The sequence below is a fragment of the Canis aureus genome, chromosome 2 (assembly GCF_053574225.1).
Source record: "Canis aureus isolate CA01 chromosome 2, VMU_Caureus_v.1.0, whole genome shotgun sequence".
NCBI classification, from domain to species: Eukaryota; Metazoa; Chordata; class Mammalia; order Carnivora; family Canidae; genus Canis; species Canis aureus.
Genome location: NC_135612.1, coordinates 64758650 through 64785042, shown reverse-complemented (window position 1 = coordinate 64785042; position 26393 = coordinate 64758650). Strand labels below are relative to the sequence as shown.

Below are 26393 nucleotides of genomic sequence, written 5' to 3'. Positions count from 1 at the left end.
CATTCTAACTTTACTCTGAGTATTTGATCCTGGAGCAGAAAATTAGCAAATGGAATTGGTAATACTGTTCATCCCTGAAAGTAGCTGAAGGGTTAATTCACTAAGTAAAATAAAGGTTTAAAAATAACACCTGAGTTATTTCAGAGCCATTTTCCTAAAGAGGCTGGTGGAGCTCCTGAACAATGTTGTTAAAAGCTTTCTCAGTCCTTCAACCCCCCAGAGATCATTTAAGGAGAAGAATAAAACTTTATGTGATGAAATGAGCACTGAAGGAGAATATGATAAGAAGTATCTGATGACGACATCAAATCGAGTGTTTGCCAAAAATCTTCTGAGTGCATTGACAGAAGAGAAGCCACTGAAAGTCCACATGGCCATTCAAGAGAGGGGTTCCTGACTGGATCAGATTTGGACAAAGTTTTGAAAGCCACACTTTTAAGTTAAAGCAGTGCAAGAGAAACAGTGTCTTCAGAGGAGCTGTTGCTAGTCCTTTGAAGATGTGATATTATGCGTTCTTCTCTGTGTTGCAGTGTCTTGATCTGTACAGAGGGAACAATAATAATATTCACCTCAAAAGGTTGTTATGAAGATTGAATGAGAAAATTCATTAAAATATCTTAGAATGGTGCCCGACCTATAGTAAGTACTCAAAAAATTAGCTATTTTAATCTTATTAATTACTTTCTTCCATCAAACTTGCAGCACCTACTATGTGCTTGGTGTTGTGGGACGTCATAGTGTATTAGTTGGGTTTGTAGTTGGAAAACAACAGAATATGTGGTAGCTCACAGAATCTCTGGGAGGGCTGCTATTGCCTACTACTGACAGCCATAATGTCAGTTTCTTCCAGAGGACTGCTCTGGTGGACCAGCAGCTCTTGTCACCAGGAAAAGGCTTCTCAGTCCGCAGCTGTTACTGAAAGGCAAATGTCCACCTTGCTGGAATGGCTTCCACATGCTCTCCCCTTCTTTAGGATACTATATCTGAACTGAAATTTCTCATGAGTTCTGCTGATTGGAAGAGCCTAGCTCACATGCTTAGCTGCCCAAGCTGCAGGGAATCTGACAATGTGTGTTCTAGATTTTTAACTTGGAGTTAGATTCCCCAAAAGCCACTACAAACATCCATTGGACCTAGTCTCTGCCTTCCAGGAACTCATTCTAGTGCCAAAATCAGAGAAATGAATAAATGGTTATGATATTGGGAGCATGGATGCTTGTATTACTATTCAGGAAATACTCAGATTCATTCTGCGTGATGTGATACTTGGCCGCGAGGCTTGTTTTTGTTTATGGAATTTTGAGTGGAAACAATGGCTGGCTATATCCAAGTAGAGGTCTTAAAAATTCTCACACATTTTCTCCAACTTTTATTTTGTGTTCCCACCCTCTACCATGAGAATTTAACATCCCTAATTAGGGATTTTTCTTCAGCCTGGATACTTGAATGAGAAAAACATGTGGATCAGATCCAGATTCAATCACAACCTAGCAGAACCACAGCAGTTGGCCCACTGCTCCTAAAATGCGTGCAACATGAGCAAGAAATATGTATTTGTATTTGCAAGTCTTTGAGATGGAGAGATTGTTATACACTGTTGTTGCAAGACAAAGCTGACTGCTGATACAGAAAGATACAGGTATATACCAAGTGCTAGAGGAAACCCAGTGTAGGGAATAAGGTGCGGAGACCCCAGGGAAGGCATAGCAAAGGAAATGAACTTGGTGAAACGTTTTGTATGCATTTAGGTTTTATCCAGGTAGAATAACACAGGTAAGTCTATTTCAGGATGAATAGACTTCACAGAGGAGTGAAGTGGTCAACTAAGTTCTGGGAAATTCAATGGGTCACCCCAGCGTTTCCCAAGTTGTAGTAATATATCTCATGTTATATCTGCAAGCCACTAGTATAATTTTACTTAAAATTTCTGTTCAAATCCATTTACTTCCCTGCCTTGCTCCCTTCCTTAGTATCATTATAAAGAAAAAATTTTTCTAAAATCTCAAGTTTGTTATATAGTCATTTTTTTCTAATAAGTAATTAAATGCTTAAAAAATTAATACATTGGTTTTCCATATACCGCCAATGTTGTGTGCGCAGTGTTGTGTTCTACAAAATATCCCTTTGTCCTTTCTATCTAGGGGCAGAACACCGTTTCATTGGAAGTGACACTGGGCCTGACTAAAAATGTTCACCTCTCCACACTCCTTTGCAAACATCCCCTGGGTGCCCACATGACCCAGTTCTAGCCAAAGAAATGTGAATCCACTGGGTGGTGCTTTGGGGAAGGCTATTGTTTTCCTAATGGAAAAAAAACAGATTTAGCTGGCAGGTGCCTTTTGCATTTTATGACCCTATTTCATCTTCCCTTCTTTTCTGGGGCATAGATTCAGTGCCTAAAAGTGTAGCAGCCACCATGGGCCTATGAAAATGAAAGGTATATGCTGAGGACTGCAGAGCAGGAAACTAGCAGGAGCCTGTTGCTTTCCTTCAGCAGCTACACTAACTGCAGCTCTATTTTCAATTAAGCCATTACAGGAGAGTGTTAGATGCAGCCAAACACAATCCCACTGATACATATGTTTTGGGGAGCCCTGGGCTTGACCTATAGGGTGAAGTTTGGGGGAGCAGGAGATGATGCTTCAAATGCCTTTAAGGGCCACATCCCAAAAGGCCTTGTAGAATGGACCAGCAGGTGCAGGTTTTATCTGTAGACAATGGAGTGGAACAGTTTGGAAGGTAGGGCTTCTTGGATTTAGGACCTGGTCCTATCTAGTCTTCGTTGTGACTCCTGTTTAATCAACTAGACTATACTTAACCCTTCTTCCACTATTATCAAACTCATCTAGGAGCCTTACTTCTAGATCTTCATTCTAGATCCAACTATATTAACTACAAGCTGGAAAAAAATCACAACTCTGGACCTCAGTTTGTTTAACTATAACATGCCATGGATATCTATATTAGTTTCCTGGGCCCTGCCATCACAAGGAACTGCGCCCTGAGTCTACTAATATTGTCTCAGAGTCTGGAAGTTGAAAGTCTGACATCAAGGTGTTGGCAGGGTTGGTTACTTCTGAGAGTTGCAAGGGACAAATTGTTCCAGGCTCGTCTCCTAGCTTCTGGGGGCCTCAGATATTCCTCAACTTGTTGCCAGTATTCTCCCTGTGTCTTCACATCACCTTCTTGGTAGGTGTTTGTCTCTGTGTCCAAATTTTCCCTTTTCACAAGTACACCATCATACTGGACTGGGGGGCATTCTCAACCATCTGCATCTGCAAAAATCTTTCATCTGCAAAAGTAGATCATCTGTAAAAACCTTATTTCTGCATAAGGTCACATTCACAGGGACTGGTGGTTAAGACTTGAACATCTTTTCAGGGGACACGGTTTGACCCATAACAAAGTCCATCTCTTGGATTTTTTCATAATACATGTCACGCATGTGTATGGATTGGAAAGTGAGCTATGGAGAGTGAAAAATTGTAAGACACACGTGCTGGTTCATTGAAGGAAGAGAACATGACTGTCTGAAGAAGCAAAGTGATGGAGAAGAAGCTCTGGCTATGAGTCAAAACACTGTCACTCACTAGCCAGTGTCTGGGAAAGCCATTTCCTTACTTTCATGACAGTTTCCATGACCATATAATAAACAATCTCAATTGGTCCCCTTTTGCCAAGTGTCTCGATGTTGTTGGATGCTCTCGGCCAACACTTTGAACTTCCATTGAAACCTTTCTTTTTCTAGTGCTTTCTGACACTAAGCCCTGACCTAAGCCAGGTGAGCTCTTGCTGAGGTCTGAGTAGCAAGCACAATGGTGGTAATGAAAGTAACAACTTATAACAGTAACAAAGCCAATTGGACCACCCTTAGAAAGGTCTAAGATATTATTTATCTAACTGATGAGAGGATTAGCTTGAGCTGAAAGGGTTTCTGTGGAGCACAGCAGTTGATTAAGTTGGATGCTGGGGAATTCTCTGCAGTGTGAACTGTTTGTTATGGGAAAAATCTTGAGTACACAAATGATGAAAATGCAGGATAGGCAATCCCATCCTTTATCCCTAGAAAAGGCATCCTATTTCTTGGTCAGTTTCTTTAATTGCTTTATGAAAAAGAAAGTTTTTTTTCCACAGTAAAATGCTTTAAATATCCCCTGAATTTAAAATTGGTTAAGAAGGTCAACACCACCAGACCCAACTTAAAGGTCCAAAGAGCCAATCACAAATATATTTTGCATAGATGCAGTGGGCTACCTGGAGTGAATTTTATTTCCACGATGATAGTTTCATTTAAATTCATCTTGCCCATACTTGGAACAGGAGAAGGGTTTCTATGAAATTAACAAAAGGCTATTTCTTATTCTGTCTTTGCTTTTCTAATGAAGGATTCAGGTTTGGCTGTCCTTTCAGCCAGGTTCACTCCAAACCAGCAGACTCAACTGCTTAGGAATAGGACTTGGGGCTCTGGAGTTCAATATTCCTTGGTTCAAGTCCAGGTTCTACCACTTACAAGTGCTGTGACTTTGTGTACCTCATCTCTGGGACTAAACTATAAGATGGGGACAATAAAATAAAATAGCAAGTTTAAGTTGACCTCTGGAGAGGATGCCCAATAAATTTTTAATTTCTTTTCTTTTCCTTTTATGGAATCTTCCTTCCAGGATTCTGCTGTACCAGATGAACCTTTGAACCTACTGCATTTAGTCATCTGTATCTATCTATCTATCTATCTATCTATCTATCTATCTATCTATCATCTATTCACCTATTTACCTTTCCATCCATATCTCCATCCATCCATCTAACCATCCATCTATCCATATTTTGACCATTCCTTCTTCCTTTTTTCTACCACTCCAAACTTATTTTTCCTGTGTTCTATCCTGAAAGCTCTCCAGGCATCTGAAATTTATCAGAGAAACCAATTCATGGGAATATTTATAGACTTAAACAATAGAACATTTTAAACCCAGGAAGATCTTGAGGATTTTCTCAAGATATGGACTTCAAGTCCATATCTCTTAATTAACTTGTGAAAAGAGTTGAGTAACCTAGGCAGTGTTTCACGATTTAGTGGGAATACCACACTAACTTGTGTAGGTTCCCTGGCCTTGAATACAGTGAATCTAAATAGATCAAGTACTTTTCCCTGCTATATTTTGCCTTGAAGAATGATGATGAAAATGATGATGATGATGATGTTGATGATAATAATGATGATAATAATAGGCATTCTTCTCAGCCCTTATCACATATCCAGGATTATACTTCTTTTTTACCTCATTTTATCCTCCACAAAACCCTTCGAGGCATACATTGTGATTTTATATATGAGAAAACTGAGACATAGAAAGGTTAAGTGATTTGTCTAAGTTAACACAATTGGTAAGTGGAAGAACCAAAATATGAAAATTCCAACCAAAATTCTTTGCTGGAATTCAAATGCATGTTCTTAATATCTACCTTTTTCACCTGGTCCAATCAGGCCAGAAAGTGATGATGGTGATGGTGGTAATGACTCCAACAAATGCTTATTGAGCATTTATTATATGCCAAGCATGGTTTTGAATATGAATTAACACATTTAACCTTCATACCAACCCAATGAGGTTAGCACTATCATTATGCCCATTGTTTTTAGATGTGACTGCTAAGGTACAGACAGGAAGTTAAGGAATTTGTCCCATAGCTGATAAATAGTAGATCAGAATTCCAGCCCAGGCACTTTGGTTTTGTGACCCCACTCTGAACTCTGTGGGGCAGCCTATTTTTGCAAAGCCTTGTGGGCTGGGCTGTGAGGTAGAAAGCACGGCTGTAGGGTAGGTCCCAGAGGAAAGCAATGTGTACATATCTGGCTAATGAGATAATGCAGGCAAAGGTATGTTGTAAAGTCTAAAGCACAATCATGGTTACTACTGCCCATCCTTAGCCTCACCTATGACATGGCCAACAATAGTCTGCCAAACTGATTATCAGTCAGAAAGACTTAGTAGCTGTCCCTAGGATGCAGACTCTGTCCACTGACAGCTCATAACCAGAACAGTCTGGAACTGGGACGCAGACCCAAATGCCCATGGGGCCAGGGAAACAATGTGATTGAGTGAAGGTGTTAGGTAAGAAACATAGCTATTGTTTACAAACTAAAAACTAGAGGAATAGTTTTTATTTCAAAAAAAAAAAAGGCTGCTCACATTTTTCTTTTCATACAAAGTCACTTCTTCCTTTATTTTTCAACTCTTGAAAGAGAGAATATTGGAAATCTCACTTTCTTCATAATTCTCTCAAAAGTGGAATGATATATAACCCATTTGCTACCCAGCCTTGGAATGGGAGGGAGATGGGACTTGGGGTAAAAGAGTGAGCTCTGGACTCAGCAGAGAGGGGAGCTCCTATTCAGTGATTGTTGGTACAAGTACCCTATATTGATGAGTATCTATCAGGAAAGCCAAACACATTAATCATTTTAACCTGGAGACTAATAAGGAATGGGTAAGCAGAGATTAGAGGACTGAAAAGACATAAGGAGCACGCTGAGATAATGCTGAGCTGATATCTGCAAGAGGCCGCCATGCTGCTGGTGCTGGGGTATGAGCGGCAGAGGGAGTGGGCTTCCTAGAACGGGAGCTCTGACATCCAGTATGGTAGCCACCAGCTCCATTTGGCTCTCAAACATTGAAATGTAGCCAGTCTGAGTTGTGAAATGCTCAGTGTGTAAAATATATACTGAATTTCAAAGACTCAGTATGTAAAAAAGAATGCAAGCTATCTTCCTAATGATTTTTTTTTTAATATTGATTTGATTACATGTTGAGATCATGGTTTGGATAGATTGAGATTAGTAAAATTTATTACTAAAATTAGTTTCTCCAGCTTCTTTTTTTAAAAATCATTTTTCAAGTGGCTACTAGAAAATTCAAATTACTTCAGTGACTTGCATTTGTGGCTCTCATTTTCCTCCTTTTGGACAGCACTAACCTAGAAGCTTAGAGTAAGGGACCCATGGAGTTGAGACCCAGGCATCTGAGAGGGAATCCCAGCTGGCTGGTGCCTGAATCTCGGTGAGGGGTACTACTGCACTAGTTGGGAGATGTGGAAAAGCCACAGACCAGAACCTCTGCCCTGCCTGGTTCAGGAATTGTTGCTGGGGTGTCAATGACAGAAAGAAGAACCCAGGAAGGTATTGGGAAGGTATTGGCTCTTTCTTCCTCCTCCAGCCTTTCAGATTCTGTCTCCTAACACCTTCCTATTGGAGAACCTAACAGGGAGCCAGATGACACAAAAGATGTCCTAGTGCTAGCATCATAGACCAGACAATGAAAAGATGGGTTTGGGGCAAGGAGCCTATGGTTAAACAACCAGCATGCTGGCTTCATAAGAGTTACTTATTTTTCAAGAGAAGCAGCTCTAAATTATTTTTTATGAGAAAATTTCCTAGTTCTAAATGCTGATGACTAAATATTTTCCAAAACATTATGCATCTAAACAAAGGGCATCTACAGATCACATTGCCTGTGGGCAATCATCTGAGGACTGTAGTCTAGATGTCCTGAGATCCCCTCCAGCTCTGAGTATCTATGCTTCAATGAGCATTTAACTGAGTGTAATAAAGATGATAGAAGTTCTCTGGAGAAAGAGCACTGTAGGCTGTGATCTGGGAAGGCTTCCTGGAGTTGGGGAGGCCTAGACTAGGGACTTGGATACTCTTTCTTATAAAAAGACCCTCTTACAATGTCCCTGGTCAATCATTTGTAGCTTTTCATCTGCTTACCTCCATGAGACTGCAAATACTGGTCCCAACATTTTTTATACCTGAGGGTGAGATTTACCCGATCACAAGCTGAGTTTCAGATAGAGGCCCAAATAGGAAGCCCACTGAAAACCTTCAAAATGCCTTAGAAACAAGTGGTGACTTTCAAACCAGGGGTAAGGAATGAGGGGGCATTTTGAAACTGCTCAGATACGGTGGCTCTTCTCTATTGAGGTATTTTTGTTGTTGTTCATATCAAAAGGAGGTGAATCTCAAAAGTAGGAGTGTTTCCATTTCCAGCTGTTTGTGTTTGTTTACTGATAAGGGAGGAATAATATGTAATAAATCTTTCAGAAATTAAAATGCTAATGTTAATCTTAAAAGTTTAATAAGGAAGACACTTTAAGTGTGCTTATGAAAATCTAATACAGAATGATTATTTGCATTTTGAAATTCTGAAAATTATAGCCTGGATCATAATGTTGTCCAGGCCAGGCTTTTCTCTAAGGGAAAACAATATGCATGCCATTGTTTGTAGGAAAAAGTAGTTGCAGGTACACTCTCTGATTGATTAACCGCTGATTTTGGCTCCTGTGTCTTGCGGGAGTGTCGCTCTCCTGGATGTCCTGTTCATTCAGCCATCTTCATTGGATCCCACTGATCCAATGTTAATGCTCCGCTTTAACAAATTGCTACAGCCCCTGGGGGCTTGGAACTTGGCAGTCTTCTGCGTGTGTGTTTTAGTTCATACTCTGTGTCTGTGCAGCTAGTTGGAGGCTACTTCTGAATCTGGTTGGGATTAGCTGATGGTGGCATCTGTAAAGACCTACATTCACTGGACTTTTCTCAGGAAAGTGCTTTTAAACACTTCTCTTTTAGATAAGCTGTTGAGACTTGTGATTTTCAGATGAAATCAGGTCTATTGCACAAGCTCCAGCTGTGCACAATGCTTAACATGTGAACAAAAGGTGACCAACCCAGAAGATTGGCTATGATGTGGCCAGCTACTTCCAGGGTGACTTGGAACAAACTTGAGCTAACAGGGATTCTCTATACTGAGTGGTGGCAATATCAACCAACCAATTCCTATTTTTGTAGAAATATAAATTCAAGATAAGGGGTGCCTGGGAGACTCAGTGGTTGAGTGTCTGCCTTTGGCTCAGGTCTTGATCCCGGGGTCCTGGGATTGAGGCCCGAATTAGGCTCCCTGCTCAGCAGGGAACCTGTTTCTCCCTCTGCCTATGTCTCTGCCTCTCTCTCTCTCTGTATGTCTCTCATGAATAAATAAGTAATTAAAAAAAATAGAGAAGATACCTCATTCAAGATTTCTTTCCAAAGAAATGGGTGTTTTCTTTGACTTTCTGTTGACTTTTGTACATACTCCAATGTCAAAGTTGCTGGAATGCAATTAAATGGTTGATTCATTGTTTCACTCATGTATTTATTAAAATGTCTAATGTAGGACAATCACTTTGCTAGACACTGGGCATATGACCAGTCACAAAACAGTCTTTACTATCATAGAACATATTCCCTACCAGTGAGGGAAGACAGTAAGAAGAAAATGGTAAGACATTACATACATTCTGAGATGGAAGTAAGCACCCAATGATGTGGAAGCATAGAGAAGGCAATATACCTAGTTTGAGGGTGTCAGGGAAGCTTCTGGACGAAGCACTGAGCTATCTACATGTAACATAGCCATGATAGCCATGTGATGGTGGGTCTTTCTATACTATCCCAAGTTTCTTGCAATAAATCTCCACTTCTGAAGGTCACCTGTATATGATCTTGGGTCTCTAAGGAATTTTTCCCTAGTTGATTAGTACAAAGTTTGGAGCTTAGTGGCCTTAATAGACAAATCTTTGATATAAACTCTGATCCCAGCTTCCTACCCTGCCTCCAGCTTACGTGTTGGACATGATTGGAAAGTGTGGTGGAGCACCCATAGGAAGTCATTGCAGGGAATTCAGAAAAAGACAGTGGGTAGCTAGGGCTCCTTTCTGACCTGTATGAACAGAACTTCAGGGAAACATTAGATCTTCATTATGGAAAAGAAAGTGACATGACCCAGAAGTTTAACAATTCTTTCTAAATTAACCCTGCCCCTTCCCAAAAATAAATTAACCCTGCCCTTTACTAGCTGTGCAATTAGGTACAAGGTGAACCCCAACTTCAATTCTATTCAATTTCTGCCCTGACATGAAAACCTAATTCAACACTCCTCTTCTCCAGGTGGAATATATACTTCTTTCCTCCTGTATTTCCATAGTGCATGTTCTCTGTTCTCTAACATCATAGCTTTCTGTTGGGGGGCAGGTGGGAATGGCCTATGGGTGTCTCTGAAACCCTGAGTAGTTTGAATACCCCTGGAAAGCAAGACCCACCTTTTTTCAAGTCCTTGCACATCATAGGAATCTCAAAAACAATTTTTTTAAATGAATTGTTGTGTTGAATTTGCCTTAAATGACACCTGCCATCCTTTGGACAGATAATTTGGTTTAAGAATAGTTTTTTTTTTTTTTTTTTTTTAAGAATAGTTTTTATGCTTACCAGTATTTGGTTAGAATGGTATCTACAGATGAAAAGAATGTTGGAGAGAATTTGAAATTTTAACACGCACATTTCTCCCAAAACTTGGCTGGAGCTCCACATGACATCTATTACAAAGGACCTGAGCTTTGGAGAGTTAAAATCTGTTCTGTTCTGTGACCTGTATTTCCTGCTGTGATGCTGTCACAAGGACTACTTTCCTGGGTCAGCGTCTTAGGTGACTCTTACAAGAAGAGGTCAAGGGCTATTATAATGGAGTGTGGTGAAGAGTGTGCACTCAATAAATGTTAGTTCAGTTCTTACTATTATCTCACAAATCTGAAGAATTGGAATCTAATAGATGAACTCAAATGGCAAAATACAACATGCCTTTGAGCCTTCTTCTTGTTCCTCTTCTCTATTCCTCCCCAATACCATAACCCTCTGAAACTTCACTATTAGTAGTTCATTCCTTTGTGACTAACACAGTTCTGTATTAAAAGACATTCTCTCCCCTGTGGGGAATAACCATTCAGATCCTATGAATGAATCCCAAAGATCATTTTTGCTGCTGTTATCAGTATAAAAGCATTGGTCTTGCAGGACATGGAAGGGGTACATTGCTTTGAAAAGGAAGTTTGGATTATAGCACCAGAAATTCAAGTTTTAGCACCAGGAATATTTGCTCTCTAAGAAACTGTTTAATCTTTGGATCCTAATGCTGGAGTAGGGGACAGTGGGGCATGTGTGCCCTATTCTTTATGGAAGGAGAACCACTGGTTAGTACTCTTGACCTCTCTCAACCCTCCTTCCTGGGCAGTGAAGTGTCCTACTGGATCCATGATTTTGAGAAGGGAAACTAGATACAGCCTTCTGCCCTCTCCTTGCTTTTGGGAAAGAAGCACACATTCCACTGGCTTGGCTTCCTGTCATGTGGAGAAGCAGGCCTCTTGGGGAGGTCTTCAGGTCTGCAGGGCCACCTCTGGCTGGCTGACTAAGTCTCTCTAATTCACTCCAGAAAGCTGCGTACCTGCAGATATAAGCCATATTCTCCATAGCAGCATTTACTATAACAAGGCAAGTATTTTGGTATCCACATAACTTAACCCATATTTAATTCTAAAATGATTGAAACCTTGGTCAGGAAAGTGGTTCCTTTGGGATCGCCCCCACTCCGACACATAAAAATCATCATTCATAATTCCAACATTGTCTTAGGAAATCCAGACCCCAAGAGATTAAGTGGTCAACTTTAGTTTATTAATATATAGCCAGATGTAAATAAAATGAGAAGGGATTTTTGATATAACTTTTCTACTTTTCTTATACGAGGAACTAGTGAAATCGCTTGGCCAGTTGTGAATAAAAGAACTGTTTATATTTGTCATTGTCCCAATTTCTCTTTATTTGTTGCCCAGATTCTGCTGGTTTTCACCAGTTTATCCCCTATAACTTTGGTCCTAGGTCAGTCATCAAGGTGTCTGTTTTTCCTTGATTACTGACATGATGTGAGACTGCAGACCAAAATCTTGGTTTCTGCATACCTTTGTTCAAAACTCAAATTTTAAATATGAGCACTTAATGAAAACTATTTCTGAAAAGGTATTGTCCCAGGATGGATGCCCTGTGCTTTCACATGGCCCTCCCCATCTCTGTCTCTCAATAGTCCTCTACATCTGCCTTTCTTCCTTTCAAGTCTGGCTGGCAGTGTGTTTATATTCCACTCCTCTCGGCAATAAGAGCAACCCTTTGATTGGGGTCTGATCTGAAAATGGATTCCTCCTTTGAGCAGAAACTCAGACGCTATTACATCGGCTATAAAAATGATTAAACATGTTTCCCTCTTTCCCAAGCCAGCAGCTGGAGTTTTATTGTTTAACTACTTCGTGCCCATGGTAATGGGGTTTATAGCTTCACCTCCCAGAGCCTCAGATTTTTCAACCATGAGGAACCAAATATATGTTCTATGGCCTCGAGTCCCTTATTTCCCCTTTCTTCCTCTCTAAGTGAATCAGGTATCCATGGAAACAACTGAGGATTAATACTCAAAATAGACAATCACTCATTACTCTCTGAACAATACAACAACAATAAAGATTGTATTAGGAACAATCTGAATTCTTACAACAAATTATGAGGTCCAGTTGCTGAACAGAAGTAGAAAGGAAGAGGCCACTCCTCTAAACATTTTTTGGGGGCTTCTGAATACGAAAATCATGAAATCCAGAGACAAGCATTTATCACACAAAGGAACATCAACTTTCATTTTGAAGCATTTTGAAATTTTGTCACTTAACAAATACTACCTAGGATCAGGTCCTGCCAGATTTCAGTGGTACTGTGATGCCATCCATATTTTTATGATAGAGGGGACCCAGGTCAAGCCTGTCCTACTGTGACCTCAGGAAGGACACAGAGTAGCTGCAGGTAGTTCTAGCCCACTTTCTTGTTTGTGTTCTTTGTAGCTCCATCACCATCTGAAATTACTTACATATTTTCTTTCTTCCCCAACTAGATTTCCTGGGAGCAATATCTGAATGATCTATCTGGATCACAAGCCCACCTCCTTGGCTATTGGAAAGTACAATACCTTGATTTCCAGTCCTACCAGCATTTCACTCAATAAAGAAGTAAAGGAAATAGACTGTCGTTACTAGAAGGAAGAAGAATGGGTGCTACGATCAGAAGACAATTCATGTCAGTTACAGAATGAGAGAGAGAGAAAGAGAGAACATGCAGAGGCAGAATGACCACGTTGAGCCATGACACAGGGAAGCAATAGTTCATGGAAATAGTGGGGAGTGCATTGGAATTCCTCTGGCTGTAAAACTGGGAGAATGAGTTTAGTGAGTTGAGTGCACCTGACATCTAAGATACAGGTAAATGGCTGTTGTATTTTTTGATTACTGATAGGTTGACCATTGGTCATATATTTATTGATAATAATAGTTTTACAAATTTTGTCATATTCTGCTTATTTTTCCTCTAAGAGTTTTATCATTTTTGCAAATGCTTTTGATTTAAATAGCAATGGTAACCGTTTGTGTAGTATATATGTTACATTTAATTTTCCCAGTTAATGATTTCCTTTTGATCTTCATGTTGTGGAGAAGTTTTAAATTTTTACAGCATAAAATCAAATTAATTTTCATGAAATGTTCTCTATTGTTTTTATACCAGGAAAGTTAGTCTCTTAGATCAGAAAAATAATACAGCTATAATTTCTTCTTAATTTATATTTAAGAAAATATATTTGTAATTTATTTATTTGAGAGAGCAAGAGAGCACAAGCAGGGGGAGGGGCAGAAGGAGAGGGAGAAGCAGGCTCCCCATTGAGCAAGGACCCCAGATGCAGGGTTCTATCCCAGGATCCTGAGATCATGACCTGAGCTGAAGGTAGATACTCAACCAACTGAGCCACCAGGCATCCCTTTTATGCTTTTGTTTTACTCATTTAGCTCCTTGTTACATATGGAACTTTTTTCTGAGTGCTAAGTATCTACAAGTATGTCCTCCTCTCATAGCTAATTGAGTAAATATTTATCAAATAATTTTTCCTCACGAATGGATTTGTGATGCCATTTGTGTCATTAATGAAATCCTTAAATATAGTAGAGTTTATTTCTCAGCTATGTATTCTGGTTTCACAATCTATAAACTGTCATAAATACAGTATTTTTGAATTATTGATGCTTTGTAATTCATTTAAATAAGAAAAATACCTCTCCATATCAATTGCTCTAATTTTTCAGAAAAAACTTTTTAAGTAATTGTTTCTGATATTCTATTTCTTAAAGAAAGTTAGGCTGATGTTTCTCACAAAAATTTATTTTGGAATTTCGATGGAATATTTGTGTTAGAGATGAACTTACATCTTTGTGGGAAAATAATCATAACAGAAGTTGGTATTTAATGAAGGCTTTTGATGTCCAAAAGTGCTATATAAATATTATCTCATTTAATTCTCAAAATAATCTCATAGAATAAGTACTATTATGGGATTATCTGACAAATGAGATTTAGAGAAATTATTTCTCTTTCCCAAAATCACATAGCTCATTGGAGGCAGAGTCAGGGCTTAGGCTCAGGTCTGTCTCTAATATCTGTATATGAGAGAGTCCTCCAATTGCTTTGTGTGTGTGTTTTCTTTATCTTAGGAAAGTTTTATTGTTTTGTCCATAGATATTTTGTGCTTTTAAAATTAAGATTAGGGCAGCCTGGGTGGCTCAGCAGTTTAGCGCCTACCTTCAGCTCAGGGCGTGATCCTGGAGACCCGGATCCAGTCCCACATCGGGTTCCCTGCATGGAGCCTGCTTCTCCGTCTGCCTGTGTCTCTGCCTTTCTCTCTCTGTGTGTCTCTCATGAATAAACAAATAAAAATCTTTAAAATAAATAAATAAATAAAATTAAGATTATTAGAAAATAAAATTAAGATTATTTCTAGATATTTTATATATACTTTCACTTTTATTTATTCTATTTCTCTATGGTTATTTGTGACATATATAAATAATGTTCATTTTTATATTTTGCAACTTAGTAATCTGTTAAAAATGCTCCCAAGGGGTGCCTCAATGGCTCAGTCAGTTAAGTGTGCAACTCTTGATTTTGGCTCAGGTAATGATTTCAGGGTTGTGAGATTGAGCCCTGTGTAGGGCTCCACATGCTGGACATGGAGCCTGCTTAAGATTCTCTCTCTCCTTCTTCCATTGTTCTTCCCTCCTCCTCTCTCCTTGTCTCTTAAAAAAAAAAATGCTTTTAGTTGATTGTCTTGGATTTTCACCAGCAAAAAATGATAATTTTAATAAGATGGTGACTCTGTAAATTGATCCACAGATTCAACACAATCCCCAACAAAATTCCAGCTGGTTTCTTTGCAGAAATTGGCACTTAATCCTAAAATTCATATGGAAATGCAAAAGGCCCAGAATAGCCAAAGTATGAAAGGAAAAAAAAGCTGGAGAAATCATGTTCCCTGATATCAAAACTTATTATAAAGCTGCAGTAATCAAGACAGTGTGTTGCTGGCAGAAAAACAGGAATTCAGATTAATGGTAAAGAATTGAGAGTTCAGAAGAAAAAAAAAAACATCTCTTACATTTATGGCTAATTGATTTTCAACAGGAATGTCAATTAATTTTCAACAAGGACACCCAAATAATTCAATGGGGAAAGAATGCTCTTCCTAACAAATGGTGCTGGGATAACTGGATATCCACATGCAAAAGAATGAAGTTGGACTTTTACCTCATAATGTTTATAGCAGTTTATTCAAAATAGATGACTGTCCTAAATGTAAGGGCCAGAATTATAAAACTCTTAGAAGAAAACATAGGCATAAATCTTTGTGATTTATTTTATTTATCCTGATTTCTACAAATGATCATAAGCTAATGAATAGCTCAATCTAGAGGAACTCAAACCACAATGAGATACACTTTCTACTCACAAGGATGACTAAAATAAAAAAGACAATAACAACTGCTGATGAGGATGTAGAGAAATTGGAACCCTCATACTTTGCTAGTGGCAATGTAAAATGGTGTAGCCATTTCAGAAAACAGCCTAGAAGTTTCTCAAAGATTAAACATAGCATTACTATATATACCCAGGGATTCCACTTCTAAGTATTTAACTGACAGAAATTGAAACTATATCTACCTGAAAACCTTGTACACATATGGGTATAGTAGATTATTCAAAAAGCCCAAAGTGGAAATGGCCCAAAGTTTATCAGTTAATAAATGGTTTATGTATATGTACATGCATAAAATAGAATATTAGTTAGCAATAAGAAGAAATAAAGTACTGATATATGCTACAACATGCATGAACCTTGAAGACATTATACTATGTGAAAGAAACCAGTCACAAAAAGCCACATGTTACATGATTCCAATTGTATGAAATATCCAGAGGAGACAGGTCTATAGAGATAGAAAATAGATTAGTGGTTGCCTAGGACTGGTGATGGGATGGTTGTGGGAAAAGAGGAATGATTGTTAATGGATATGGGTTTGGGGGGGGGAGCATGATGAAAATATTCTAAAATTGATTGTGGTTATGGTTGCACAATTCTATAAATGCACTAATAAATACTGAATTGTATATTTTATTTTTTTAATTTTTCGAAGGATAGCTTATTTTATTTTACTCTGTTTTGTTTTTATTTTTATTTTTTATTTTTTTGAGAGAGAGAATGCATGCATGTACACACGTGCAAGCTAGGGTGGGGGGATGAGGAGGGCAGAGGGGCAAAGGGAAAGAGAGAGTCTTAAGCAGCTTCCATGTTAGCTGCTCAGCCCAACCCAGGGCTCTATCTCACAGCCCTGAGTTCATGACCTGAGCCAAAATCAAGAGTCAGATGCTTAATGGACTAAGCCAGCCAGGCACCCTAGAATTATACATTTTAAATAGATAAATTACATATTACATGAATTGTATCAGTAAAGCTGCTGTAAAAATAATTCTGTATTCTTTCTGATAGATACACCTATTATTTCCTGTTTCATTATGAAAGACAGGACAAATGTCACACAGGGAAACATACTTTCAAGGATGTTGGGTCTGGTCACTTAATGATAACCTTCCAGGTAACCTTCTAGGCTTGGATCCTGCCAGACTCAGTGGATCTGGGGTGCCATTTTGTTTGATTAGCCAAAACTTTAAAAATGACTAAATTTATTGTCTTCTTATGTGCCTCTTACCTTTCCAAGTATTTTCTTTTACCTGTATTACTTCATTCAATTTCTCAACCATTATCCTCATTTTAATACATAAGTAAATTTTAAAATATTAAATAAACATGGTGGTAAGAATACAGTGGGACTGTTAGTCCTTATAAAAATTTGAGGGACCCTCAAACACTCTCACTAGATGGAAATTATAAGTTTCAAATTGTATCATTCTCAAGCAACAAAGAATGGAAATTAAAAAGTCAAGCTTCAACTCAGTGAATCCCTAAAGCCCAGTGAAATAAAGGTAAGAAAAACAAAATAGAAAATACTCCTAAAAATAACAACAGAAATTAATTAATTTTTATATCAGTTTGAGGTGAACTTAAATCTCAGAAGAAAAATCATAATACTGCTTTTAAAAGCACTCTGGGGTCATATAGTTATACTTAAACCGTATAAACTATTACAAAACCCAGAAAAGACAGGATCCTTCCAAGCTAATTCTATGCAGATAGCATAATTCTGGTAGCATAATAGAGCAAAAATAGAACAAAGGAAGAAAGCAATAGCCTACTTTCTCTCTGAGCACAAATGTATGCAGCATAAATGAAATAATAACAAATATAATGTAACAGTATATTAAGGGAATAATTTACCATGACCAAGTGGAGTGTAACCTAGTGAAGTAGGGACATAAATCAACAACATATATCTCACTAATAGCACAAAAGGGAAAAGTAAACTTGATGATGTCCTTAGTTGATAAAACGGAATTTGCTAAAATTTAACGTCTATTGATGATTGAGTAGAAAGCATTAGAAAATCTTAAAAAAAGAAAATCTTAAAAAATTGTCTCCTTTACATATCATAGAATTGACAGCCTCATATTAAATGAAGAAACACACAAGAATCAATTTCACTGAAACCAAGATTATTACAAAAATGCTGTTATCACCATCACTATTTAAGACAGTTTAAATTTTAGCCAGTGCTTAAGTAATGAAAACAGAAGATACATCTATTGGAAAGATGGAGAGAAAATTTTCAATTTTATTCACAGGCAAATTGATTATATACTTTAAAAAGCACAAGAGAATGGAATAAAAAACTATTAGAATTAATGAGAAAATTCAGTCAAGTTGTCCAGTGAAGACATCAGTGTCCAAAAATCACAGAAATAACCAGAGAATAGAATGGGAGAAAATACCACAGGTTTTTATGAGCAACTTTCATTTTTCTTATTTCAAAATAGCATGTACAAAAAAAATAGCATGTACATATTAATTTTATTTTTTCTTTAACCCAATTGTTATTTAGGAGAATGTCTTAAATTTTTTTTTGTCTTAAATTTTTGAATGTCTGGTTAAGAATATTTGTCAACGTTTCTGCTAAGCATTTTTGTGTCATTATATTGTGATTAAAATATGGGACCTGTATAATTCTGCATTGGCAAAATGTTTTAAGGCTTTTTTTTGGATTTATTATTGGTAAGTTTTTGTATATGTTACATTAAAATATAATATGGCATACTTCTTAATTCTCTAAAGATAAATATGTATCTATTAATTCCATCTAATTATATTATTTAATATTCTATTATGCTGTAGTCAAATTCCTGAGTTCTAACAGTCTATATCGTGATGTTACATTGGTTGGAATATAGCAGCTCTTTTCATCAATATAAAATTTAATATTTTTAAGACAAATTTTAACTTATTTAAAATTAATATATTTTAAAGATTTATTTGCTTTGGAGAGAGAGAAAATGCATGATTGGGGGAGGAGTAGAGGAAGAGGGAGAGAAGCAGACTCCCTGCTGAGCATGGAGCCTAACCCAGGGCTTGATCCCAGGACCCTAAGATCATGACCTGAGATGAAAAACGAGAGTCGTCCACTTATCAGACTGAGCCTTCCAGGTAACCCTAAAATTAATATTTTTTAATATTTTAAAAATTATTTTAAGTAATCTCTACATCCAAAGTTGGGGCTTAAACCTGCAACCCTGAGATCAAGAGCTGCATACTCCACTGACTGAGCCAGCTAGGTGCTGCTAAAATTAATATTTTTAAAGCCTGATTTCTCTTTGTTTATGTATAACTGATAAATGATTTCCCATCCTTTAAATTGTCATTGCAGGTCACTTTTGTTTCATGCATCTTTTCTTAATTGTTGAGTAACAATTCTTTCTGTCTTGGTCTCTCTTGTAGTTTGCCTTTTAAGAGAGGAGCTTAAATCAGTTAAGCTTACTATCATAGCTCTTACACTGACCTTATTTGTATTGTCTTGTATTTTCTAATTTTTATATGTACTTGAAGTCTACTGTCTTTTACTATAAAAATATTAATACAAATAATTCATAATGTTAATTGGTTTCTTACAATGTGTTACATGTTTTACATAGCATATCACATTTAGTTTGAAATACAATTTTTTGAGTAGGAACTATTAAACATATTTGGTTTTGTTTTTTATTTTTTTTTAAATATTTTATTTTTACTTATTTGAGTGAGAGACCACGCGTGCATGTGAGAGAACACGAGTGGGGGGAGGGGCAGAGGGAGAGGGAGAAGTAGGTGAGGTGGGGCTCCATCCTCAGACCCTGAGCTGAAGGCAGACACTTAACTGACTGAGCCAGCCAGGAGCCCCAAAACATATTTGTTTTACAGAGAAGCCAAATCAAAGTCTATCAGAGAAGTTGATTAATTTGTCCCAGATCACACAGCCAGTATGTGTCAAGGTCAGGTGTGGACCAAGATCATACTTTCTTATTAGTTCAGTTGTTTCACAATTCAATAGTGTCTACCAAATAGGTTATTTAAAACAAAAAGCAAAAAGCAGGGATGCCTGGGTGGCTCAGTGGTTGAGTGCCTCCCTTCCACTCAGGGCGTGATCCTGGGTTCCTGGGATCGAGTCCCACATTGGGCTTCCTACATGGAGCCTGCTTCTCTCTGCCTGTGTCTCTGCTTCTCTCTGTGTGTGTGTCTCTCATGAATAAATAATAATAAAATCTTAAAAAAAAAAAAAAAAAAAAAGCAGGGATCCCTGGGTGGCTCAGCGGTTTGGCGCCTGCCTTTGGCCCAGGGCCCGATCCTGGAGCCCTCGGATCGAGTCCCGCATCGGTCTCCCGGCATGGAGCCTGCTTCTCCCTCCTCCTGTGTCTCTGCCTCTCTCTCTCTCTCTCTCTCTGTCTATCATAAATAAATAAATCTTAAAAAAAAAAAAAAAGGAAAAAAAACGTTCTGGTCTTGGTGTTTAGAGAAGAGAGGTCATTTTTAAATTCCTATTTTAATAATTTTCTTTTTTGCTCTAGTACTTTTGTTGTTGTTGTTTTAATGATTCAGTCTTTAATTCATCTGAAATGTTTACACATAGATTAAGGTAAGGATAAAAGACAATCATTTTGAGGGATGACTGAGCCTAAGTGGCTCAGTCAGTTGAGCATCTGCGCCTGGCTGGGGTCATGATCCTGGGATCCCAGGATCGAGCCGCGTGTTGGGCTGCTTCTCCCTTTCCTCCTCACTTGTTCTTTCTGGTGCTATCTCTCTCTCTCTCTCTCTCTCTCTCAATAAATAAATAAATAAATAAATAAATAAATAAATAAATAAATAAAATCTAAAAAATAATAATTTTGAAATGTATAGCCAATTAATTAAATGTTATTTAATCCTATCCTTTTCTGATAGATGAAAAATACCCTAAATCGAGATACATATATTGGTGAATTTCTCTCCTGGTGCATCCACTTCTGGGCCCTGTTGCATCATTTGCACTCCACTTTGGTGGGTCTTGAGGTCAGATTCCCCTCATTATTCTTCATTTTCAAAAATGTTTTGGGCAGTGGCTTCCATATGTGATTTTGATGACTGTGACATCAATTGTCCCCTGTTTCAAGGGCAGTGGCTAGAAACCACGTTAAATTGGGCGTCATTTTAAGTTGGAAGTTATTCGTGAACCTCCTTTCAAGGAACATGAAGCAATAATTCATCTGGTTCTTTAAAATACGGAGCCAACTTTGTGCACATATTGAAAAAAAAAAGAATTAAGAATGTTGGTGGTCTCAACGGCTAGCTAGATTAAATTTGCTAACATAGACAATTTGCTTTCTTCTAAAAAATACCGTGTCCTCCCATTAAAAATTACAGCCTATGTGTAGGGCACCTGGGTGTCTGTTGGTTGAGCATCCAACTCTTGATCTTAGCTCAGGTCTTGATCTCAGGGTCACAAGTTCAAGCCCTGTGTTGGGCTCCACACTGGGCATAGAACCTACTTAGAAAAAAGAAATTACAGCCTGGGGATTAGGCCATCTCATTATCTGAGCTCTGCAGTGAGAGGTAAGCAAAATTCTGACACCCTTGGGTGGTGGATAAAGGGTAGATCTAGTGGTTGAGTTTGGGAAGATCCCACCCTGGAGAATCTTCCTTTCACCCCAGAAGACAACTTTCCTTTCTAATTAGTTGTGAAGAATCTCCCAAGATGCACTTGGCAAACGCAAACTCCCCAAACTCCCCAAACCCAGTCGAAGAACTAACTGGACTGAGTTTCACAGATGTTGTTGCCTACCCTCTTGCCTTGAGCAAAACTACAGGCCAATCATCACCACAGGCTGGATTAGCCTCCGTTGCAACGGAAATGGGCCCCTGGGATAATCCTTGGTTGTCTGTGGTAGGTTCCTGATGTCATTTGTCTGGATACTTTCTCCTTGGCCTAATGTAATAGTGCACAGTAGCTTCTTAAATCATTAGCATGACGGAGTCAGTGGAATTCCCCTGTAGCTGAGTGACAGTGGGAGCATACAACCAAGGCTCTGGTTCCTCGGGAATTTTTCTGAGTTTTGCCGTCTCTTAGTCAACTTTACATATTGTACTTACCTTGGTCTTATTTAGAATAAAAGTTCAAAGCCATCAATGTAGCCGAGAAAGCACAGGCTGTAAGCCGGTCACACCTGAGATCAGATCTCAGCTCTGTCTTGTTCATTAACTGGAGGTCCTTGGATGTCTCCCTTAATGTTTCTTTGTTCCAGTTCCCTTACCAGTAAAATGATAACTTTATTGCCTGCCCCCTCCTTCCCAGAGTGGGTTTGGGGTTTACAGTCCCCATGTGATGATAAGTGCCTGGAATGCAAAAGATGCTCTGGAAGTAGTGGATGTTGATTAGGATTCATCTGTTTTGCTGCAAATATGGGCGGGTTTGCCTGAAAGTGAGGAATTTCCCAGAATGAAAAACAATTAGTGTTAATACTGTGACAGTTTTAGGAAAGTGGTGTCAGTCACCCTAAAGTAGGGAAACGAGAATTCCAGAGGCCTCTGCCTTTGAAATGCTTGTGATTTACAGTGGAGAAGACAAAAGCAGGGAATCTGGGCTCTCCATACCATAGTAGGCTTTGCCAATATTCACACCTCCCCCTACCGCAGTGAGCACTAGAATTGAGAGTGTTGGTCAGTACTGGCTAGAGGAAGTGAAACCTATTTGATTTCTTAGTGCCCAGGTTTTCTGAAATTCACTCTTTCTACAAAACGTTAGGTTTTTACTTTTGTGACAATGGACTTCAGCGAGGCTTTCAGAAGTTAAAGCTGGTTCACACTCATTTGAGAATTTTTGCAGATTTCTCTGGAAGTGTTAACACTTTCATGACAGGAGAATCGACAGCCCCGCAGAGTGAATACTACTTTTAACAAATTAAGAATTAAAAGAGAAAGAATGGCTCAGTATTGGGGAAGGGCTCAAGTTACATCATGCCAGCTCTGGAAGAGATAAAAAGAACTTCCTTCCAAACAGGTTTGCTTAACTCAGGAATATTTTCCAGAAATTCTTTGAAAGTCATTGGGAAATAAGACACATTTTCTTTGTCCAGGATGATGATGTTCTAGAAGGAAAACGAACAGAGAAAAGGATAGGGCTGGGTGGGGCCATAGACATTACTTCATCAGTTCCCTTAATTTATAGTTTTAATAACCTTTCAATGCCTTTTCCAGCCCAATGGCTTCAAGTGCTGAAAATACCTTCATGTAAACACCAACAGTGCTGATGTATTAGGTTTTGTTCAAAATTCAAACTCCTCAATATTCCCAATGATCAGAGCTATTGTCTTGACAGTAGTGATGGACAAAAATGAAACCAGAGAGCATACTGAGAGAGAAGAGGCAGCCAGACACTCGGATGCGGGTGCTTGTATCAATGCATTGTCCCCTCTCGCTGTGACCTGAAGTCATTCCTTCCAACGCCTAGTCACAGCATTTGCTGTTTCCCCAGGGATTTCCTATGGCTTACCAGCCAAAGAACAGAGTTTGGAGTCATGTGCTGCTTTAAACTTGACCTTGCTATTTTCTATCTGTGTGAACTTGGGTGAGTTATGCGTCCTCTCTGAGCTTCATATACAAAACACTCGCATCCCCTAGATACATTCACGATGAATGTAAATTAAATACCTTTAAACTCCCAGAGCTTTGATCCTCTGTGCATCACTGACACTCTGAATATATTCAGCTTTATATTCTTAGACAACATTTTGTGTACTTGTGCTCTATCCCAAGGGAATTCTAAGTACCCCGAGGGTGGGACCAGGTACAGGAATGTCGTGTAATGTTCAGCATGGTGCTGGGCACACGGCAAATACCCAATAAGTGAATTTTTATTTAACAAACTCTTATCAACCTTGGACCAGCTTATTAATGATGATGAAATTCTAATGTGATGTGAAAAAGGGAGTTGACCAGCCATAAATAAATGGCTTAATACATTATGGTATATTCCATTAGTGGATCATTATATGGAAATTAAAATCATGCTTTTAAAGAAAAGTTAACAGAGGTGGCCCATGAGCCGATATTATATGAAAAGGGCAGGACACATTATTGTCTATTCTGTATCTTATCAACACTGCAATGTATATGAGCCAAGAAGAAAAAACTGGTAAGATATGTATCACAATATTAGCAATGCTTACATCCGGGTAGTGGAATTACTTTTTTTTTCTTCTCGTTCATGTTTGTTCAAATGATCTACAATGAACATGCATTATTTATTCAGAAAAAAAATGGGTAATTTTTTTAATGGAGAAGGAGGGGTACCCCATTATAAAATGAATTTCCCAAGGATCCTGCCAATCCCGATCTGGGGACACTGAAATTGTTGGCCTTGTTCCCATCACAGCCCACCCCATGTAGTATCAGTGCAGTTTGTGTTATCTTATTGCATTAAATGCTCACCTCGAGGTTAAGAAGAAATGGAAAGGGAAAAAAAAATTCTTGCAGGGACTTGGTCACTTATTTCTAAATCTCTTGTCAGATGCCCTTGAGATTTCAGGGTCTTAAATGGGGGCCTCTCTGCTTCGTTCCATTACCAGGTAAGTGGCAATTCTTGATCTCTGGCATCCTCTTTGACAACCTCTGAAAATACATAGCTAAAGGTAGAAAGGTGTCCCAGGTCAGAAAGCACCTCCAAACACCCAACCCTTAGACTGTGTACCTGAGAGTAAGTCTGATAAAGTGGTTCAGGGTCAAGGTGACATGATGTTGTCACTGTGAGCTCTGTGACCTTGGGTAAACTGTTTAACTGCTCTGAGTATCATCTGCAAAAGGAGGGGTGATAACCTGACCTCATCCACAGGGAAATTGCGAAGATTCAATGCTATCATGCTTGTCACATTCCTAACCGAACACACGGAGGATAACCACCACTGTAGATCCTATCAAACCAGTGTGATTTGGTGAAAGCAGCACTGGCTTTGTCCCTGCAAGCCCACTTCACCACTTACTAGCTGTGTGACAAATTGGATCAACTAACCTGGTTGAACATTAGTCATCACATCTGTAAAGTGGAGCCCATAATGCTAACTTTCAAATGTGGTTTTAAGGAGTAGAGAGCATGAGTGTAATAGCTACGATAGCCTGTGGAAGCCAGGCAGGTGAAGTGAATTAGTGAGATGGATTGAGTGTGACAAACTGAAGAGCCTCCAAGCAGGGTCTCCATGACTGGGCACCAGCCAACTGTTACCATCCAGGGATTCAGAAATTGAATTGTTGTTAGGTTTGATTTGTTAAGAGAGGCATGAAAATTTTAATTTGAAAATCAGTTTTTAAATGTTAGCATATAATTAGAAGTTTTTCAGGCAATGTGTAGGTCACCAGTGATAGATGAGATTCCCACTTGTTTATTCACACCCTTCACCATGGGACTTTGCAGGAGGCAGAGTAGATCTCCCCACCCAACTGATGTTGGGCTTGTCTTTGTGACTTGCTTTGACCAGCGGATACAGGGAGAATAGATAAGTGTAGATGATTTGGCTTATCTTTTCACTTTTTCCAGAATCCACCAAGATGGGAGCATGCTCTGGGAACCCACTGTCCCAAAAAGAGATCTGAGGAGCTGACCTGATACAGAATTGCCCTAGATGACCCACAGCGCCATGAGTGAGAAAAATAAGATGTTTGTTGTTGTAAACTGCTGAGGTTAGGATATTACTACAAAGCAAAACCTAACTCATGCACTACTCTTGGATTCCCAGGTTGAGACCACCCAAGTAAAGCACCTAGCAAGTGACTGACATGTAATGTGTACTTAATAATGGTTGCCCTTAGGATTATTTGGGGCATGACAAATCTGTTGGGGTTCCTATAATAGAAGTTAGGCTTAGGCCAATGCCTTGTGAAATGCTTTGTGTATGTGTGTGTGTGTGTGTGTTGATTTGACCCCTGAGAAACTTGAACACACCCATCTATTACCATCTTATATACCTGCAGAGATAACTGTCACCCTACATCGTGCCTTAGGATTACAGACTGTGTGAAACTTAACAGGCATTATCCTGTTAAGTTTTGCACAGTGGTTTCATAATTTCTTGCTTGGGAGTTCTAACTGTATCTGTTTCATTAACATGTATGCTAGAACTACATATTAAGAATTCAGGTGGAAATTATTCAACTGCTCAGACCTGGGAAAGTCTAATGGGACAGTGAGGTGTGTTCAGCAGCATCAACAAAAGCTTGTAAGGAAAGTGCTGTGGTGGAAGCAAGGACCAAGTGTGTCTTGGACCTCAGAGGGACCAGGAGACCCTGACCAGAACAGGAGAGGCAGCTCTGCAGATATGAAAATCAAGCTGGGCTTTTAAAGATGAAGAACTTTGGTAACGTAAGAAGGTGGGGGACGGCGTTCTAAGGAGGAAGAACAGGCAAAGTCACTTGTGACATGAGGAACTGCTGTAATCAGAAAATTGGGAGGAGCCTAGCTGGATGGCGAATCAAGTGCAAGTGGGGAGGGGCTAAAAGCACAACAGCAAGGTAAGCGAGGATCAGGGTGTGAACTGCACTGGATGATGTCGGTGTTTGCTTCAGAGGATGGCTGCCATCAGTCTCTCCCCTTCTGTACGCACACACCACTTATCCCTTGAAGAGTAGAGGCCATGCCTCCAGGCCTTGGATCTGGGCGGCTTTGATGTATAG

The 26393-nt window shown here is 38.9% G+C and overlaps 1 protein-coding gene across 26 annotated transcripts in view; it reads left to right on the top strand.

The window, feature by feature from the left end:
• The window catches only part of LOC144300654 (uncharacterized), a 79710-nt gene extending 54216 nt beyond the window's left edge, over window positions 1-25494 (top strand). For 22 of the 26 annotated variants that reach the window (XR_013367517.1, XR_013367487.1, XR_013367500.1 and 19 more), the window contains 2 exons: window positions 12795-13158; window positions 25261-25494. Coding sequence is in view for 1 of the 26 variants with exons in the window: in XM_077876972.1 (XP_077733098.1) it covers window positions 12795-12820 (26 nt within the window). In the remaining 25 variants the exon portion in view is untranslated. Of the gene's footprint in view, window positions 1-12794; window positions 13164-20639; window positions 20748-24240; window positions 24299-25260 lie in introns of those variants that run through there. The other 4 variants (XR_013367432.1, XR_013367440.1, XR_013367441.1 and 1 more) reach the window with 4 other exon arrangements.
• The last annotated feature ends 899 nt before the right edge of the window (window positions 25495-26393 follow it).